Below are 19,771 nucleotides of genomic sequence, written 5' to 3' on the forward strand. Positions count from 1 at the left end.
CGTAATTTCTGCTTAGAGAAAGGCTACCAAAAAGGCCATGTTTGGAGCTTCTTTAGCTTACCCTAATTCTGAAGCTACTTTTGTGTCCCAAAAGTAGTGAAATATCCAGGCAAAAATAAAAAAGGTTTTAAAAACTGTAAAAAAAAATAAAACAACAAAAAAGCCCAAACTTGATAAATTTTGAGTGAAGGAATTATGACGTATTGAGTATGGTTAGTTTCTCAAATAATTTAAGTTTTATTCTAAGTAAACATAAAGATTATTTTTGGGCTTAACTAAAGTAGTTGATGAAACTATTTTAGCTGAGCCAACTTAAATATATTTCTAGTGTAATGAAAAATGTTTTCAACTCAACATTCTTAATTATGAGAATGTTATGTAAACTTAATGGCAACACTGAGTATTAAGTTGGGCCCTTCATCTCAAAAAAGTTGTAAAACGTGTTACTTTAAGTTTGGCCTTCATATTCGTTTTTACAGTGCAGCTGGCAGGAAAAACAAACAAACAAGCATTTTCACAGAGCAGTCTGTTTTGCTTCAGTACACTTTATGAAGTAACACATTAAACTCTGTTTCCTCAGCTGATGTCTCTTTTAAGAGATCCAGATCATTTGGCTGAGCTCAGTTGAGCTGGTTGTTTGGCTTTCAAATGGCTCTTTATTTGGACAGTTTGACTTTATGAATGTTGATAAAAAGGATAGAGAGAAAAGAAACTGGTACTCAAATGGAAGCGGGCTACTGTGGCTGACATTAAAGAACTGTTTTATTGAATACACTTGTTTCTGAATGGCACATCATCACTCGGTCACCTGCCCCACAAGGTTTAGTCAGTTGATAGTACATCACTTTTTCAATTAACAGCATGTTTGTGACAAAATGATGATTTTGATGCTTAATGGGGCTCAGCTAGCCTCTAAGCTCAGTACAAGACTCCTCAAGACTCTTGTCTCCCTTCATTCAGATAGACGACAAAAGATGCCAGGAGGCCTTCACTGAGTAAATTATGATAATGATCTCCACGCCAGGTTAATCAGCTAAACTGTGGAAACAAATCGCTGTTTTGTAAATTGTAGGGATTGTACTCAATCTATGTAGTTTTTTCTAAATTATAATTTTAGCATACAGGTCCATTTAAAGTGCTAACTATTCCCCCATCTCGTTCTTTCCTTATGGCTGTCCCCTACTTTTTGACCCCAGCAGACAACTGTCATCAGAATCGCTTGTCTGCAAATAACCTATTTTGGTTTTGATTGAGAGCCCCCTGGTGGCAGAACTTATATACTGTGCATTTAACTAAGTAATTATATTGTATAATGCCCTCTTTAAAAGCTAAAATATGTTTGAATCGACTAATTTTGGATGTTTTTTTTTTTTTAAATGAAGCAGTTTAAAATATAGAAAAAAATATTCAGAAGCTCTGTGACCCACACATGCTGCTCATTGTTGATCTGAGAGTCCCCAGGATGGACTCGACCCCCCCCATGGGAGTGACTTGTTATTATGGTATGCAGCACAGATTGCATGCATTGTTAGTCTCATTACGCCCTCATTACATCTGAGGACATGCGACATGCTGCAGCACCTAATTGTTGAAAGCAAACAACACGAGATTTAAGCATCGCTTCATCAACTACTGCTCCAGGCACACGTGTATGTTTATTTATGTATCATTTACCACAATCTGTTTAATCAGCGATCTGACTGAAAAGTCATAAGTAGTTGTGAATTACACCAAACTGAATCTCTTATCCAACTAATCTGTTTTAGGATTTTGGTTTTAGTTGAAAAACCTCAGGAGCTTAAAAATTATCCTTAATTTAATTTCTTTTTTCAGTTTTCATTACTTTTGTCCTCATCTGTTCATGAAAAACACTCAAACATTGACTTAAAATGTACCACATGTACACTTAAATTGATTTGATTTGATCAAAGACTATCCTTCACATGTGCTTCAGGTGTCTAATGATATCTAATGAATTTAGGATTAATTCAGTGTTTCAGTCAGGAACAGTCAGTGTTTCATGAAATCAATACTCCTTTCACAGAGATGATGTTTAGAAATCAGTGAAAAATAAAAAAAAACTCCATGAGACTTTTAAAATCAAGCTCTGAAGCATTCAGACATCACGCCTTTATTGCAAAATCAGAAAGAACAAAGAGGACATTTCCCCTTTGTAAAGACTAAAGAATTTTGATTCTATTTTTTAAAGTTCTCTGATGTTTATGGGATACTCTGTTGGTTTTAATGCATTGTTTACCTGCAGTTATGCAATTATTTAGATTATGGACAATAAAACACATATACAGAGAAATACTCAAAGGCCTTGATTACACACTAGATACAGTTTCACAGACACACTTATAATGTTTATAACGTATAACGTTTATGACGTATAAATCCTCTACAGTTAACTCTTTAAGGACTCAAAAACAAGGTACGTATGATTTAAAAAAAACAACAAATTTTTAACCACTAAAGCAGGATGTACGCTGTGCGATTTTAAACTGACTCTTGAGTTATGCAGTCTATGTGTGGGACTCTTTTCTTAATCCCACTCCCACCTGCACCCACAACAGATGTATCAACTCTGCCTGCATGGATTCTGACAATCTATGGTAAATATTCAGAAAAACAGACAATGCATTTAATTAAAGGCAATATTGATATGTTCACTTAAGCAAGGAAGGAAACCCTAAGAAAACAATCACATCCTTGTGGTGTGGAACAGTGTCATACATGGATTAAAAAAAAAAGCAGGGAGTCTGATTTAAGTCCTGGTTATTGCTTAGTACACATCACATCATTTATCATCACTTTTTCACAGAGAAAATAGAAAAAGTTTCCCGATCTCTGGAAAGTTTGTGCATCATTCAAACTGCAGCACACTTCTATCAGCTCTTGCAGACAGTAGGCTAATCTTTACTCTACTAATGCTGTGCTTTTACTGCCATTATATACTTCATGCACTTGCACTTTTTTTATGGAGTTTTAACAAAACATCACACGATGTACCTGCCATGTGATGCTGGCTGAGCGGAAACTCACCCATATTCAAACATGTTGGTGATACACTACATTAATATGATGACCACAAACATAAAAATGTTCTGGAAGGATGCTTACATGTTCCTCCTCATTGCTTTTGTGTCTTTTTTGTATCTGGGTGTGTGCAGCTGCCTTGTGTGCGGATGTGGAGGAGCGGTTGGTCAATCACCTGTTGTCACCAGAGCGCTACAACAAGCTGATCAGACCAGCTGTCAACAACAGCCAGCAGGTCACCATTACCCTCCAGGTATCTCTGGCCCAGCTGATCAACGTGGTAAGGACACATGCACCCTTCATACTGTGCTGTTACTGGAGAAGCATACCACATGTTAATATGACTTTAGTACACAAATGGAGTAGATTTAGTCTGTGACTGCTTTGATATCACCCACAAACTTTTTGCTTTGTTTCAGAACGAGAGAGAGCAGATCATGACCACCAACTGTTGGCTCAGTCAGGTTTGTGTCCTCATTCACCTCTTTCTTCTTGTTTTGTGTAAGTGTTTATGTGCAGGCCTGGAGTTATGCTATGTCCAAGCCTCCACCTAGTTGTGGTACAACAAGTATGTGACTCATGTCAGCCATTTGTTCAACCACATAGCACACATCATAACATATTCAGACATTTTCACCAGATGACTAATTCACTGCAGATAGTGTTACCGTATGTATACACTGATATGATGATGTATATTTGTATTTGCCCTTTTTTATGTCACAACTTGTGTTCTTGTGTAAGCAGTGATGATATTTGTTTTTGAATGTGTGTGAAATGATAACCTGATTTGTTTCCTTGTGTTTGTGAACTTACGCAGGTGTGGAATGACTACAGATTGATGTGGGACCCTGAAGAGTACGAAGGGATCAAGAAAATCCGGCTCCCATCACAACACATCTGGCTGCCAGACATCGTCCTGTACAACAAGTACGTCCCATGACACTAGTTTAGAGACACAGGGCCTGATTCATAGAAGGATTGCCCATTTTTTTAGAGCTCACTAAAGCTGTGCAAACAAGCACACTCTTAAGGTCTTAACACACTGGGTCTGCTATTTTTGGATGCCTTATTTTTGGATCCATAATCTGAGAAAACGTCACGCACTTGGACCTTGCACACTGGGTCCGATGTGTTTTTTTTTTTTCTGCCTTCACTGCAAAAATTTGTAGAAAGTGGGAAATTATTTCGTACTGCGAGCCTGTGGCTCTGGCACTCCTTTAAAATCCTGGTGGATCCATCCTGGCAGAGAGCTTCATACAGAACCTGTTCATGCATCATAGCGCTGAGACAAGTTGGAGAGATGAAGGAGAGAAGATTAACTTTTTATTTCAGTCTCTGTTATGACCTGTGAGTAGGCTACAGTAGGCCTTTATCTGTTATATTTCCATATCTGATATCCACATAATACACCGGCAAACTACAGTGTTTGCAGTGAGGTTTCGGTGCGAGAGAGAGGGAGCGAGAGGGAGGGGTTGGACGGGGGTGAGCGAGCAAGAAAGAATAAAGGTGGTTGATATCTACATAATAAATGAGCAAACTTTGGTGTTTAAAGTGAGGTTGAGTGCGAGAGAAAAGGAGAGAGAGAGGAGGGGTCGGGGGTGAGCGAGTGAGGAGGACGCAGCGGGCTCTGTTTTGAATCATCAATCGCCCATTGAAATGACCTGGAGTGATGTGAAATTTCGCATAAAATCGAACTTGTTCCGAAAAAAACATGACGGCTGAAATTTCGGGGTCAGTGTGCAAACATGATTAGAACAACATGAGCTCGATTTTCCTTTTTAAAGTGCAAAAAATTCGGACGAAATAAACGGAGCCTTTATTCTGAAAACTCACATAAAGGTTTAATGCACACCAGACTGCGGCGCAGGGTAAGCAGTGGTGTTAAAAACACATTTCAGCCCTTTTTTTTCCAAATCAGCTGCTTAGCAAAAATGGTCAAACACTGGTGGCAAAAGCCATGTGTAGTTAGAGTGGAAAAATGACTATCTACTGATAGTTGGTGGTGACATGTCACACTAGGTGTGTAACAGTTCACAGAGGTCCCGGTTTGTTTTGTACCTGAGGTCACAGGTCATTATAAGGTTTAGTTAATTGGAGAAGAAGCAACAATAAGTCCCAGATTCCTAATTGTAGGTTTTCCTCATTTATTACTTTAAGTGGCATGAGTAGCCTACTTCCTCCTGATTTCAGATAATGAAATAAATAGAACAGATAAGATAAAAATGAAAACACACATACTTGTGCTTAAAAGAAACGTACCATGTTTATGATTTATGAAGTGAGCCGTGACATCACATAGTTGTAAGTAAACAGCAGATCCTGTGAGTAAGTGGCTACTCATGCAAAAAAATGCAACTTGTGAATGTCAGTAAAGCACCACAGACTAGGTTATGCAAACCCAGAATGGGAAACTTTAACAGAGCCTGAGAAGAGGACTTAAAACATGCTTGTAGCCAGTTTTATCTACTTCTCCATATCTGAGTGTAGCCTTTTGAAATGTGTTAGCATCAAAAATGTATCAGTCTTGTGTGATCTTTTACTGGCTAAGCCTGGGTAATAAAAAGACACGATCTAATAGCCCTGACATCCCATGTAATAAAGAAAAGAGAAAGTCGGAAGAAAGGCAGGACTGGTTTTCATGACAGGAGATAGCTGGGTAATCCCACCTGCAGTTGGTGTTTGTCTGACTGCTGGGGTCGACCCTACACATGTATGTGACTGCCTGCCTGCCTGACTGAGTGAGTGAGTGACTATACTTGCAGAGTTATACAGAGATGCATCAGCAGAGGAGTTGCAACATCTGATGGTGGTTTATGGAGCATAGTGGACCTCTGCTGACACTGTGCTCTGTTTATAGCGCTGTGGATACCTTGTTCGGGGAAGTAGGCAGAGCTACTCCTCTCCCCTAAGTTTGTAAGACAGATGGATTTGCTGGACTACATCTCTGTCATCAGGAAAATCAATCTCAAAAAAACTCCAATCCACAAGGTTCGGCATTAATTGAGGAGAACAAGGAGGTAGCTACAGCGAGGGTAAAGTTGTACTCAAAGCCATTTTGCTCTGGGTTTCTCCAGTGAGGGGATTAGAACAGATATAGCTCTAATATAGCATACATGTTAGCACAATATGACCACATTTCTTCATGGAATAAAGAATAACAATAACTTCTCAGCTCTGCCATTAACAATCTACAGCAGCAGCAACCTGTCAGCTCTAGAGAAGTGTGTGGGTAAAATGTGATTTTGTCTTGTTGCTCTGATCGGCCCATTTCTCAGATTACCTTCTGAGAATTTTTTGAAAGTCCTGCCCTTTCCAAATCCTTCCTAGCTTTTCCAGATGACTGTAAATTACATCCATGCAATTTTTGTTGAAACAGTCAATCTGGTGTGTCAGGTTACCTCTCCCCTGTCTGACATTTCAACAGGCATCCCAGATAGTTGCAGTCAACCATTTACTAGGTTTTAACCTAGTCTTGTGTCTGGGTCTCCGGCCATGTTTGCTCCATAAAGTGATGCAGTGATCAGCAAGCTCAAGCTTCGTTTAAGTTCAGTTTTTGTTTGGTTGGGTTGTAACTCAAAATAATGACTGTTTACTTTCAAGTCCGTGGGTGCAAGTTGGAGTCTTCTCATCCACACAGCGGCAGTGTCTACCTGAGTCTTTTGACACCAGTTAAAGGTGACACAGCAGCAGCTTGGCACTCACTGCTGGCATGGCTCATTCAAGGCTACTAGATAATCAAGTGACAGTGTTTAGTTCCAACATGAAAACCAGTCCAAACAATTTACAAAACAAAGAAGAAAAGAGGAACTCTATGATGCTAATAGTCCTAACAGCCCTCACATTAAGAGGCTTTTTAAAAACAGCGTAGGGATGAGATTTGTGGGTCTTATAGCTCCGCTACTCTTGCTACTGAAGCGAACTTTTCTTCTTCTTGTATTTTATTGTGCCTGCTTCTTCCTCTTCTCCATAAGTTGTTCAAAGATGGTTAGTAAACAGTTACAAGCATTACTATCACCTAGACTGGTGGGTAAATACAACCAAATATTGCCTTTTCTTCCATTTGGATGTCACTGTCATGTGATTACATGCACCGAAGCATGACGGTTCGTAATGTATAAAAATGCCATTACACCTTAAGTTCTCCTTATGACTTATTAAACACAATGTAATTCAAGCCTGTAAAAACCCCTTTGACATTAAAAACAGTAAGGTAATAGGGGGTTAATCAGTCAGGGCTGTTAGCGGCTTGACGCTTCATCTATGTGTTGAGATGATCGCGCAGTAGACATGACAAGGACATGGGTGTTCCTTCCTCAGTTGGGTTTTTGTTTCAAATGAAGAAACTCATTTAACATGTTTCATTTAACAATTATATTTAACATATGAATATCTAAAGCTGGAGAGGCTTTATTATTTAGACCCTGAGATGGAGTGGATTGCTTCTTACTCATGTTATCTATCATTTCTCCTTTATAAATCACATTTTAATCTTTTTGAGGATAAGGAATAAAACTCTATACTTGACTTACACAGTCAAGGGTTGTCTATATTGTGGTGACAAGTAATTTTTAGAGGGATCACTTAACTCATTACATGGCAATCACACGACCTGTTAAACCATAATGAGACATAGCCCAAAACATTGATGTGAGAACTGCAGACTTTGTTTACACATCCTAAAAGCATCCTGCAGCTGCACCAAACTGCTGTAAGGGAAAATCAATACGTGAGAATGTTATTTCTGTAATTTGCTTAGTGAAGGAGAAATTAGCCCAGACGCCTCGATCCAGTGACACATTAGCTGACAGACACGGAAGCTTTTGGGCCTCATCTCTCCCACGTACAGGTTAACATCTGAGTCCTTTTCCACCTGATGTCTCTTTGTGTAATGAAGAGATGTATTCTTATTTTATTATATATTTTATTAAGGAGTCCTTACTCAACTGCTCAAACACATCACTGCCGTGATTTATCTCTTTTTATGTTTTCAGATTCTTTAAAGTGTGTGTACACACTAAACAAATATTTCTATATGGGAAAAATTAAATATGCTTTATAAAGAGACAGTTCTGATCAACAAAAGTGTGACTCAAATAAATTATATGGTTTCGTCGTGATCATCAAATGCCTCTAATCATAACTACACTCAAAATTTCAAAATACATGTTATTATTTTAACTCAAATACAAGGGGTCATGTCATGTAAATATGGCATTTTAGCCATAAAAACAAGCAAATAAAATACATAAGGACTTTGCCAGGTTTTTCATAGCCTTTTAACCACTTAATCAACACTGGTGTGTAAACTTTATTACAAATCAGTTACATGGACTGGACTGTGTTTATTGTGTTTGTGGTGTTGGCGTAGACCACAAGTCACCTGGCCGGGGGGCTGCACATGGCCCACGGAGTAAACAGAGTGATTTACTCCAGGGACTTCCTGCTTTAAAACAACAGCTGGGAGCAACCACTGGGCCTTTATTTTCTGAACCTGGAGGAACTCTTCCATGCCCATGGTGGTTTCACTGAAGCATTTAGACACAAGTCGAGAGAGTGTGGGGGGTGGGCGCTTGAGATGACAATCCCTTTGTTGTATCTCGCTGCCTTCTAGCTTAGGGTCTCTTTACAAAAGATGTTGAGCTAATCTCTGTGTATGTGTGCCCGTTTCACTTGCCCTGCGAATTTCCACAGGTCTTTATAACTGTTGTTTACATTCATCTGAGGGCCTTGATAATGGTATTGTTGGTAGAATACTTGATTTGTGCAGGACTCCAAGAGTGAGAGTCAGTGGTGAACTGCAGAAAAACACATATGAAAACCACCATATGCTTGTTGAGTCATTTTTGACTCATTTTCAAAAACATGTTGATTGATTTTAGAAATTCCCCTCCTTCTCCTGTCAGCACTGTAATCAGTGGACAGAACACTGAAATGGTGGAGTCCTACAAGCACTTAGCTACTATAATTGATATGAAACTGACTTTTAAGCTAACGTTGATGCAGTGAAAATGAAAAGTCAGCAGTGCCTCTCCTGTCTCAGAAAGCTTGCCAAATACCAGGTCAACAGGACCCTTTAAAATATGTTTTATCATTCTTTCATTGACGCAGTGATCATTTTTTTCTTTTATCTGTTGGCTTCAATCCCTAAACATTAAAAACAAAAATGTTTTAATGAGAGCGGTTATTATCTGCAGTAAAATAATCAATGTGACGCAGGAATCTCTGCAGGATGTGTACTAGAGGATGTACAACAAGGCTAAGTCTGCCTTGTCAAACAGCTCTCATCCATTACATAGACAATTAAAGCCACAGACACAGAAACAGCTCGTTCTGAGCAGGGCTGAAACAGAGGGGTTTTTAGATAAGTAAAAATCCAATGCTCAAGTGTTTTTTCAGCAACAAACTTTACAGGCATGTTTTATGGACCTCTGAGACCATTATAAACTTGTCTTCAAAGGGTAAAATATGTCCCCTTTAAAAGTGTTTTATGTACTTTGTGCTCACATGTGTATATTTTTCATGCCTCATGTTTTTGTGTGCCATGGATGTTTTTTAATGATTTTCATATCTATAAAAGAAACCACAACAAAATCTGACTTGAAGAATGAGAAACTAAGTTGCCAAGAAACCGTGCACAAAAATGAATGATTATAAAAATAGAAATATTTCTATAATAATCTTTAATTACAGATGTTTGGTTTGTGCTTTGCAAGAAATTAGAAGATGTAGATGTCTGTTAATTTTTCTGTGAAACTTATTTTAAACCACTCACCACTCATTAGCAAGAAGAACAGAAAGGCCAGGCTGAAATTTGTCAAAAAGTACAGAGATGAGCCTCAAACATTCTGGGATAAAGTTTTCTGGACTGATGAGAAAAAGGAAAGACTAAATCTGGAGAATGAAAGGATCTGCTCATGATCCCAAACACACAAGCTTATCTGTGAAACACAGTGGAGGTAATGGTATGGCTCGGGCTTGCATAGCCTCTTCTGGGATGGGCTTATTAATCTTCATTGATGATGTAACACATGTGGCATTTGGCATTATAATTTTAAATAAATGAGAGGTTAAATCAGTAATGAGATTAACCTTGGCACACACTTGTCTGCGTATTTTGCAGACTCTTCTTTATGCATGGAGGATGAGAGGTAATTGTTATCCTCTGAGCTGCTGTTTGTTGCTCAATCAAGGGAAGAAGCTTTATTTCACAAACCAAAAAAAATCTCTTACAGTCGTTAAAGCCTGACTTTACAAGAAACTGGTCAGAATATTGGACTGGACATGGATCCATTAGGATGAGAGGTTGAAGTGAGCCGCCCGAAGTTTCTCAAATTCTTCAGCTCTATGAAATCTTTCTAACTTGTTGAAATACAGTGAATCAAAATATAAAGTACTCTCTCTATCACTTTAGAAAAATCCTGCCATCTCTATCAGCCTCTCTCTTTAGGACAGCTTGTCTGTTGAGCACGCAGCTGCTGCCTGGTGTGCGCTGTGTTGCTCCTTCATGTTACGTCACTTTCCTGTGCTAGGGCTCCTTCATTTGCATTCATACTGTGCCTAGGCCCACTTCATCCTTCTGTGCTGCATCACAATAGAAGAATGCAAAAGTTTGGTGATGTCAGCTGGTCACATGATTGATGTAGTCATTGCGAGCAAAGGATTTGTCTCATATTCAGCTTTTGATATCAAACCCAGATATTTTTAATCTAAAGCAAAAATGAAGGAATTGGCCTCACTTTTCCAATACTTTTGGTGGGGAGTGTGTTCAACAACAACATTACTGATACTTCAATGGACAGAACTAGCAACAATAAATGCTGCAGAGTAGCACTCTGAGACTAAGGTTGTGAGCGATGCAATGAAATGAAACCCTTTTGGTTTTAATGAAAACAATTAAACTCTGCTTATAAAAACTGTGGGATATGATCAAAAGCCTTTGGATTTAAACTCATTGGACATAGAGTGTTTTACTTACTGAACCCAGATTGAGAATGAACTTTAAACCTGAGTAATACATGGTGAGAAAAAGTCACCTGGAGCAGATTTTATCTTTTGGTCAGAAGTGTTAGTCCTCCATTTATAAAGGATGGATACGCATTAAAATTTTACTAACACAGATTGCTGGTTGACTAAAGACCACATAGAACGCATTATGACTAAAGAGGCAGAATGACTGGTAAAGGTCAGTACAACTGTACATCACCTTCAGGTGTCTTGCCAAGTCTGGAGGACAAGGGGTCCCAGAAAGCAGGTGGGGCTTCTGCATTTTTAATTTGCCTGAATATTCACATCAACCTCAAAGCTTTAGTGTGGTGGTTTGATTCTTGACCTACTTTATAATTGATAGGTCACTTATCTATAATGCAATACCTGCAGCCCTGGTAGGATGAAGAAAAATAGAGTCTCAGCAGTTTTGAGGTGGGGGGCAGTTGTTACAGCATTGCTAGGATGGGTCCCAGGTCGAGATCCTGCCTTGAGAATGTACTAAGACCGAGATGTGTGGGAGGTCTTGTAAATCAGTGGTTTTAAACCTTTTTCTGCCCAAGGCACATCCAAGCTCAAGCTAAAATGACAAGGCATATCATAAAGATATCCAGATAGCCTCTTAAAACATGTTGTATGTTCAGGCCCATGAGGACCTGCTAAGTATGTGTAGTTGTAGTAATGATAACATATAGATGTAAAATTCCCAATGGCATGAGACTTGCCTCAAGGCAAAGCAGTGTGCCTCACCACATCATCTAAGAAACACTGAACTAAAGGATTAAATGTTGTCATTTTCACTAGTTGGTATCATAGTTACTGTTTGTTTTGACTTATTAAGTTTTGCATCATACTTTAAACATTATTTCCTTTAGAGGTTTAACTGCATACACACGTTTTCAGTACTTTATTCAATGATGGACTCAGAAGATTCATCAGTGAAGGACAATGAAGAATCCCTGTCATTGACCCTCTACTCTACTCCTATATGACCTGTTCACAAGTAGAGAAAGCCTAATGTGAGGAACCAGCTGTACTTTTCTGTGTCTTTGTTGGTCTGCATGCATGTTTGCATAAATGAGTTAGTCTGTGCCTGTTAGTGGAAGGGCCTCTGTGTGTCTGACTGTTGTTTTAGTTGAACATGTTTCAGTCCCAATGTTTTGTTGTAAAAGTATTTGGTGTCGGACCAAGGAAAGCAATTGGATTGGATGCTGGGGTGGACTTAGCCATTCTGGGGTCCAAGGCGAACACAGACATTGGGGCCCAGTTAAACAAATGCACTCACTACACCGCGTTCCAAATTATGATGCACTGATATTTTTCTCTGATTTTCCTAAAAAGTCGATGCAAATGACAGTATCATTTTCAAGTCATCAATCATTAGAGCATAATTCAAATTTTATTGAACAAACCTCCCATTGATAACAATTTCTTTTTCAAAAATAGAAAAACTCAAAATGCACTGTTCCACATTATAATGCACAACAGAGTTTCTAAACATTTTATAGGTTGTAAAGAACTGAAAATGATCATGTGTTGAATTTGCAGCATCAGGAGGTCATATTTACTTAAATCAAAAGCAATTTCAATAAAAAGAACATATTGACAGGCCAAGTTACATGTTAACATAGGAGCCCTTCTTTGATATCACCTTCACTATTCTTGCATCCATTGAACTTGTGAGTTTTTGGAAAGTTTCTGCTTTGATTTCTTTGCAGGATGTCAGAATATCCTCCCAGAGCTACAGTTTTGATGTGAACTGCCTCCCACCCTCATAGATCTTTAGCTTGAGGATGCTCCAAAGGTTCTCAATAGGGTTGAGATCAGGGGAGGATGGGGGCCACACCATGAGTTTCTCTCCTCTTATGCCCATAGCAGCCAATGACACAGAGGTATTCTTTGCAGCATGAGATGGGGCATTGTCATGCATGAAGACAATGCCCCATCTCATCCAGTTCTTCTTTGTGTACCATGGAGGAAAGTGGTCAGTCAGAAACTCCATATACTTTGCCGAGGTTATTTTCACACCTTCAGGGACCCTAAAGGGACCTATCAGCAGTCTTCCCATGATTCTGGCCTAAAATGAGACTCCACCATCTCCTTGCTGACGTCACAGCATTGTTTGGACATGGTGGCCATCCACCAACCGTCCACTACTCCATCCACCCGGACCATCCAGGGTTGCATAGCACTCATCAGTAAACAAGACTGTTTGAAAATGAGTCTTCATGTATTTCTGGGCCCACTGCAACCATTTCTGCTTGTGAGCATTGGTTAGGGGTGGCCAAATAGTAGGTGTAAGGACGACTGCAAGCCTCTGGAGGATCCTACACCTTGAGGTTGGTGGGACTCCAGAGGCACCAGCTGTTTCAAATACCTGTTTGCTGCTTTGTAATGACATTTTAGCAGCTGCTCACTTAATCCGATGAATTTTTCTGACAGAAACCTTCCTCATTATGCCTTTATCTGCAGAAATTGAACCAGCTCTGAATCAGCCACAAATTTCCTCACAGTACGATGATCACGCTGAAGTTTTCTTGAAATATCTAATGTGTTCATTCCTTGTCCAAGACATTGCACTATTTGACACTTTTCGGCAGCAGAGAGATCCTTTTTCTTTACCATATTGCTTGAAACCTGTGGCCTGCTTAATAATGTGGAACATCCTCCTTAAGTAGTTTTCCTTTAATTGGGCTCACCTAGCAAGATAATTATCACAGGTGTCTGAGATTGATTTCGGTGATCCAAAGAGCCTTGAGACACAATACCATCCATGAGTTTAATTGAAAAACAAAAAATTGGAGGTTTGTGACACTAACATCACATTTGCATAATTAAGCGTAATGTGGTGAACAGAAACTATAAAAATGTAATTTTCTGTTTTTCTTTTTACCTTATAGTCTTTATATATATATATATATATATATATATATATATATATATATATATATATATATAAAAATTTTTTTGCAGTCTTGTAATGCTTTCATTTGGGGCTGTCAAAGTTGAGGCGTTAATAATGGGTTAACTTAAATTCATTTAATTGCCACTATTTTTTTTTGTCACAGGATTTACGCACACATATTCTGTATGACCCTCGGCCCATCATGTAGTTTGGAGATCAGGAAGCAGTGCCACAGTGATGTTGTTGATAGCAAGTGAATAAAAATGCATAAAGGACAGAGACTTTCAATGGCATGTTTAGCTTTAAGATAATGCCAGATAATTTTTTTAAGTTATTTGCACTTATTCTTGACGGCTACTGAGTTACCTGGAGTTCGAAGAGTCTTAAATACCCCATCTGCTTGGTGGCCAAGCACACCGCCAATGCAGAAAACCAAAGATGGGGTTCCACTATAGAAATAACCTGCATCCTTTTCAATCTATACATAACAAGTTCATTTCTGGGTTAAGTTCATGTCATAATCTTTGATCCACCCACAACTCCTTGGTTTCTTTCAGAATAAAAGCAGCACTGTATACAAACAGAAAGTCAATTACCCTTAGTTTAAGACAAAAATCCAAAATGAATCAAAAACAGTTTATGATACAAACTAGTAGAATTCCAAGATGTCACAAAGATGAGATTTATTGTGATCAACTACAGAAACTCAGGGATTATTCACAACTGAAATTTTAATCACCTGACAGCCATACTAAAACCTTGTCCCAACTTGAGGTTCTTGTGTGTACAAGCCTATTGAGGGACAGATTCTTGAACCAATGCAAAGAAAAATCTGTTTAATCGACATGAATGTGCCAACAAATGAAGTGTCTGTGAGATGGAAGATATTGAAATGAGCCATTAAATGTGATTCAGAATAATCCTTGCAGAAATCAGTTTCTCTCTTTGTATCCTTACTTTTTCTGTTTTTTTTTTCTGTTCTCCCCTACCTTTTCCCTCTCCAAGTGCTGATGGGACCTACGAAGTCTCCTTCTACTCCAATGCTGTGATCTCCAACAATGGTGAAGTGAACTGGCTACCGCCAGCTATCTACAAGTCAGCCTGCAAAATCGAGGTCCGAGACTTCCCTTTCGACCAGCAGAACTGCACCCTTAAGTTTCGCTCCTGGACCTACGACCACACTGAGATTGACCTCATCCTCCTCAGTGATTATGCCTCGCGTGATGACTTCAAACCCAGTGGTGAGTGGGACATTGTTTCACTGCCAGGACGCAAGAATGAAGACCCCAATGACATCAGGTACCTGGATATCACCTATGACTTTATTATCAAGAGAAAACCGCTGTTTTACACCATCAACCTGATCATACCCTGCATTCTGATCACATCACTGGCTATTCTGGTTTTCTACCTCCCGTCAGACTGTGGGGAGAAGATGACCCTATGTATCTCTGTCCTTCTGGCCCTGACTGTGTTTTTACTCCTTATCTCAAAGATTGTGCCACCCACATCTTTAGCAGTGCCTCTGATTGGGAAGTACCTGATGTTTACAATGGTGCTGGTCACCTTCTCCATCGTCACCAGCGTTTGTGTGCTCAACGTCCACCATCGGTCTCCCAGTACACACACCATGCCTCCCTGGGTAAAACGTGTCTTTCTGTACCAACTGCCCTCTTTTCTCTTCATGCGGAGACCTGGGAGCTCCAACATCCGTGAGAAGTTCCGGAAAAAGCACCAGCAGAAGTCTTTCTCTGACCAGAAGCTGCGTGGAGTGGACGGAGGGAGTGGAGCTCCTCTGGGAATGTCTGATTCATCCTCATCTTTCTTTGTGAACGAGGAGTCGGCCAAACGCTACGGCTGGAAGATCAGTGACTTGTCAGAGAACACAGAGTTTAGGAAGAGGATGACGCTGAAGAGCAATATTGATGTGGAGGATGCAGTGGATGGAGTGCGCTACATCGCAGACAAGATGAAGAGTGAGGATGATGATGAAGGGGTAGGTATATTTGCTAGAGCAGAAGAATATATGTTTTGTTGTGCTGCATTTAAGCAGGGGTGTAAAACTTACAGCCTCTTATGGCCCACCAGCAGGTGCCAGGCAAGACATTTAGGGTAAAAGATGGACATATATACAAAAAACAAAAATTAATTTTCAATATTTACTAACTTAGTTGTTTGAAATACAAATGTTCACTCATTTTTCATGATCTAACTATAATATAGAAACTAAAGATCATAGTGCGATGCAATAAATGAGTAAATATGGTACGTTGTACTCTCTTTAGTGCAGAGAGGAACATGAAAAAAGATGCATGGCAGAGTGCACTGCAGCGCACCTACTTCATCTCAGCTCTGCAAACACGCTGTCCAAAAGAGGCGTTGGTACAGACTGCATGATTTTTTAGACTGAAGGAGAAGGATTTATTGTGTCTATTTATTCATTCATTTATTTATTTATTTGTTAAAATGAAGACTGTAACCACCGTGCACAGCTGCACCTCACTCTCCCATAGAGCCCGGTCCTGTCTGCACCTTAGGTTTCCTGTTTCCTTCCTTGGGCCTTAATAAATGTCAGAGGTTTTTGCATTGTAAAACCAAACCTCTATCCTTGTGGGGATTTGAAAATGCCCTCAGGATAGCAAACCTTTTTCCTGCGTAACTGGCTGTCAGCCACAAACGCAGACATCGTATCTTTCTGGTGAGTGACTCAGTTCAATCTCCAGCCTGATTTAACCCCTTATTATAAAAATGTGTGATGCCAAACTAATATCAATTAAATTTGCTTACATCGATTTAATTTTATGTCAACAAGAAGTGCAACTATGGTCTTGATCAGTTATGTTTAAACAAGACATTGTTTATAAATCCTGTGGCGTATTTAACTACAGGTATTGTCAAATGGTAAAAAATCCTCTCAAAATCATAAAACAGATCCTTTATAACTGAACATTTAATCCTAATCTAGATACAGGCTGTCATATGACATGAGAGGTCAGCATTTTTAGTCTTGGTGCTGTGCTAAAAGGCATCAAATTTACACACGGAGATGGCCCCATTCATGACGCGTGCACAGATATCAAGGATTCAGAGAGAACGGACATGCAGAAGAACTACTGTTTGGGCTCAGACATGTACTTAAAAGTCAAGTTTTCACTTAGCAGGTGAGGGTTTGTAGCAGTTTTAGCAGTAATAGCGCAGCAGTCTGGAATAAATCTCTGCAGCCCCCCCCCCCATCTCTACCCTCCTTTCTCTCACTCATCTCCTCTCTGGACTCTGTCAGCTGATCCCAGGCCAGGTGAAATAAGGATCTCATTGACGCAAATCCGTCCCCAAAATGAGTTTGACACACCTGTCCTAACCCTAAACGGAAGTTTAACATCCCTCTCCCCTCTCCCCAATCCCTCTTCCCCAACCCATAATCAAAGTTAGTTTTGGAAATTGTATGCATTTATCTGTAGTGGAGGACAGTGGACAGGGTTGGAAACAAGGATGAGTGAGTGCAGGAGAGACATGTGGGAAAGGAGCCAGGCTGGATTTGAATCTAGGCTGCCCATGTACACTGGGCCCAGATAACTACTAGACCATCTGCACCTCATCTTCAAGATATTTTATTAATTTTTTTAATGTAAAATAATAATTCACAGCTCCTTAGTGTACAGCAGACTGGAGCATATGCTAAAATGATCACAGCTTTATAGGAAATAGAAATGTGCTGTGAATGAGGAATCGGTTTAAATTGAAAATTGATATTGAATTGAATTGTGACCCCCAGAATCAAAATCTGAATAGAATGGAAGAGAACCGTGAGAAAACCTGAAAGAGTTACATTTCTAATACCCACTTCTAAATCCTCTCCCCTCAGATGGCAAAGGCCTCAGCAAAGTGATCTGACTACACTGGTGTGTTGCTTTGTATGCATTACCCCAAACACTGCTAAGAATTATTGATAGTTAACTGGAAATACATTATCCTATAATGTAAGTGTCTCAGCCTATAGTCAGTGGGGTGGTAATCATAAAATCTGCTCTTCTTTGGTTGTTAATTCATAATGATCCTTACTGCCTGACTCCCTTGAAGACAATGTGTGAATACTAAAGGTCTGTTTTGAGGTGAACTAAATAATTATGGAGGTCTCACATGTCTTTGCTTAGAACACAGAGCAGCAACATGGCTGCTGTTTAAGATAAAAAGAAATACATACAGTTAAATTCCTCTATGTTTAAAAAAACACCACACTGATTGTAACACTTAAAATCGAACCTCTCTCTGCAGATCATTGAAGACTGGAAGTACGTGGCGATGGTGATTGACCGCCTCTTTCTGTGGATCTTTGTTTTGGTGTGTGTGGTCGGCACGCTGGGTCTCTTCATGCAGCCTCTCTTCCAGAGTTATAACACCCCCCTGGTTGACGACATGGAGCACAACTCCGAAACCTGAACTTTGATCTCAACATGACCCAGACATGAACTTTGAATCCCTCAGAAGAAGAGCTCTGTCAGCATTTTCACACATAAACTCACACGTCTGCCTCCTAACACAATCACGGGAAATCATTATTATGCACTTTAGCTCTCGACCACCACCTGTTAACCTCTTTACTACCAACACTTTACTTTTTATCCTCCATGTCTCCTGCCATCCTTTCTTCCACACGTATGTCTTTTACTGAAAAACTTTGGTTTACTTTATTTAAGTTAACTTAAACATATTCTGGTGTGTAATGACTTGGTCACATTTTTATAGTTTTAACTGCCACAAATGACAGTTAAATCACTGACTCCAAACCAAGCAGAAACTTCTGGGCCTGAAAGATGAAACAACACTGAAGTGCCAAAATTTGCACTCCTTAAACCCCCATAGAACTGGATGTTAAATCTCCAATCACCACAATGTTATCAGTTTATGTATAACTAAGGGCACGTCAGCTTCATTTATCTTGTTCATTTATGTAATTTCATCTAATTTGATATATTTAAGCAGTGTTATTTTATCCACCTTCTTGTCCTTGTAAGTTCATCTTTGGCAGAAAAAAACCCTACATTTCTAATCACTTGTCATCCTTTAACCTCAAAACAGTTGTTTACAAACTGCTTTAATTATTTTATACAGTCTGTGCTACAACCTTAAATTTTGTTTCCACTTTTTTGTGTTGGTGTTTTTGGATTAATGTATAATGAATATAAAAGAGAAAAGGAAGAGAAGTTGAAAGAGGAAAATAAAGATATTTTGAGCTATGGTTCAATAAAGAACCACTCTGAATGGCCAAAACACTTCAAAAGGAAAAAAACATAATCACACTCATGGAAAAGACAAATGCAAAGACCACAGCATGAATACAGACAGCCTTTAGGGAAGTTGAAATGCGCTATCACAACAGACTGTTCTGGATGGGCACATAAATACAAAATGTCACATCTGGCAGACTATCACAAATACACATAGATGCCACCTCCAGGCACGTGAGAGACGTTTACACATTTGCCATCTTGGAGAGGAGTGGCCCTGCCTCCAATTAAATGCAAATCCATGATGGCAGAAAGTTTTTTCGCAGTTTAAATATTCAAAACTCACTAAAATATGAAGGACGGACACATGAATGTTCACATAAGACATTCATGCATCCATTAAGAATAACAGTCTTTTGCAAAAACAGAGAGTTATGGGCTATTTCAACATCCATTAAATGCATATTATGGTAATTTTGAAGTTGGGTTGTATAAGGTACTTGGAAATAGAAGTGGCATTAACCTCCAGTGATTTTAAAGAGTGTTGCCCCTTTAAACAGGACCCCCTTGAGAGGCTAGCCTATGCAGTGTAGCAGACAGGTATGGTTTCTCTGTG

General features: G+C 39.3%; 1 protein-coding gene across 1 annotated transcript; it reads left to right on the forward strand.

Annotated features, from left to right (window-relative positions):
- The first annotated feature begins 3,172 nt into the window (after window positions 1-3,172).
- On the forward strand, window positions 3,173-18,367 carry LOC121516125 (neuronal acetylcholine receptor subunit beta-2-like). Its single transcript, XM_041797229.1, has 5 exons — window positions 3,173-3,319; window positions 3,459-3,503; window positions 3,860-3,969; window positions 14,936-15,926; window positions 18,203-18,367. Exons 2-5 carry the CDS (start codon window positions 3,477-3,479, stop codon window positions 18,365-18,367), a joined length of 1,293 nt encoding a protein of 430 aa, XP_041653163.1. The 5' UTR covers window positions 3,173-3,319; window positions 3,459-3,476.
- The last annotated feature ends 1,404 nt before the right edge of the window (window positions 18,368-19,771 follow it).

This window comes from Cheilinus undulatus, linkage group 10, assembly GCF_018320785.1.
Source record: "Cheilinus undulatus linkage group 10, ASM1832078v1, whole genome shotgun sequence".
Lineage (NCBI taxonomy): Eukaryota > Metazoa > Chordata > Actinopteri > Labriformes > Labridae > Cheilinus > Cheilinus undulatus.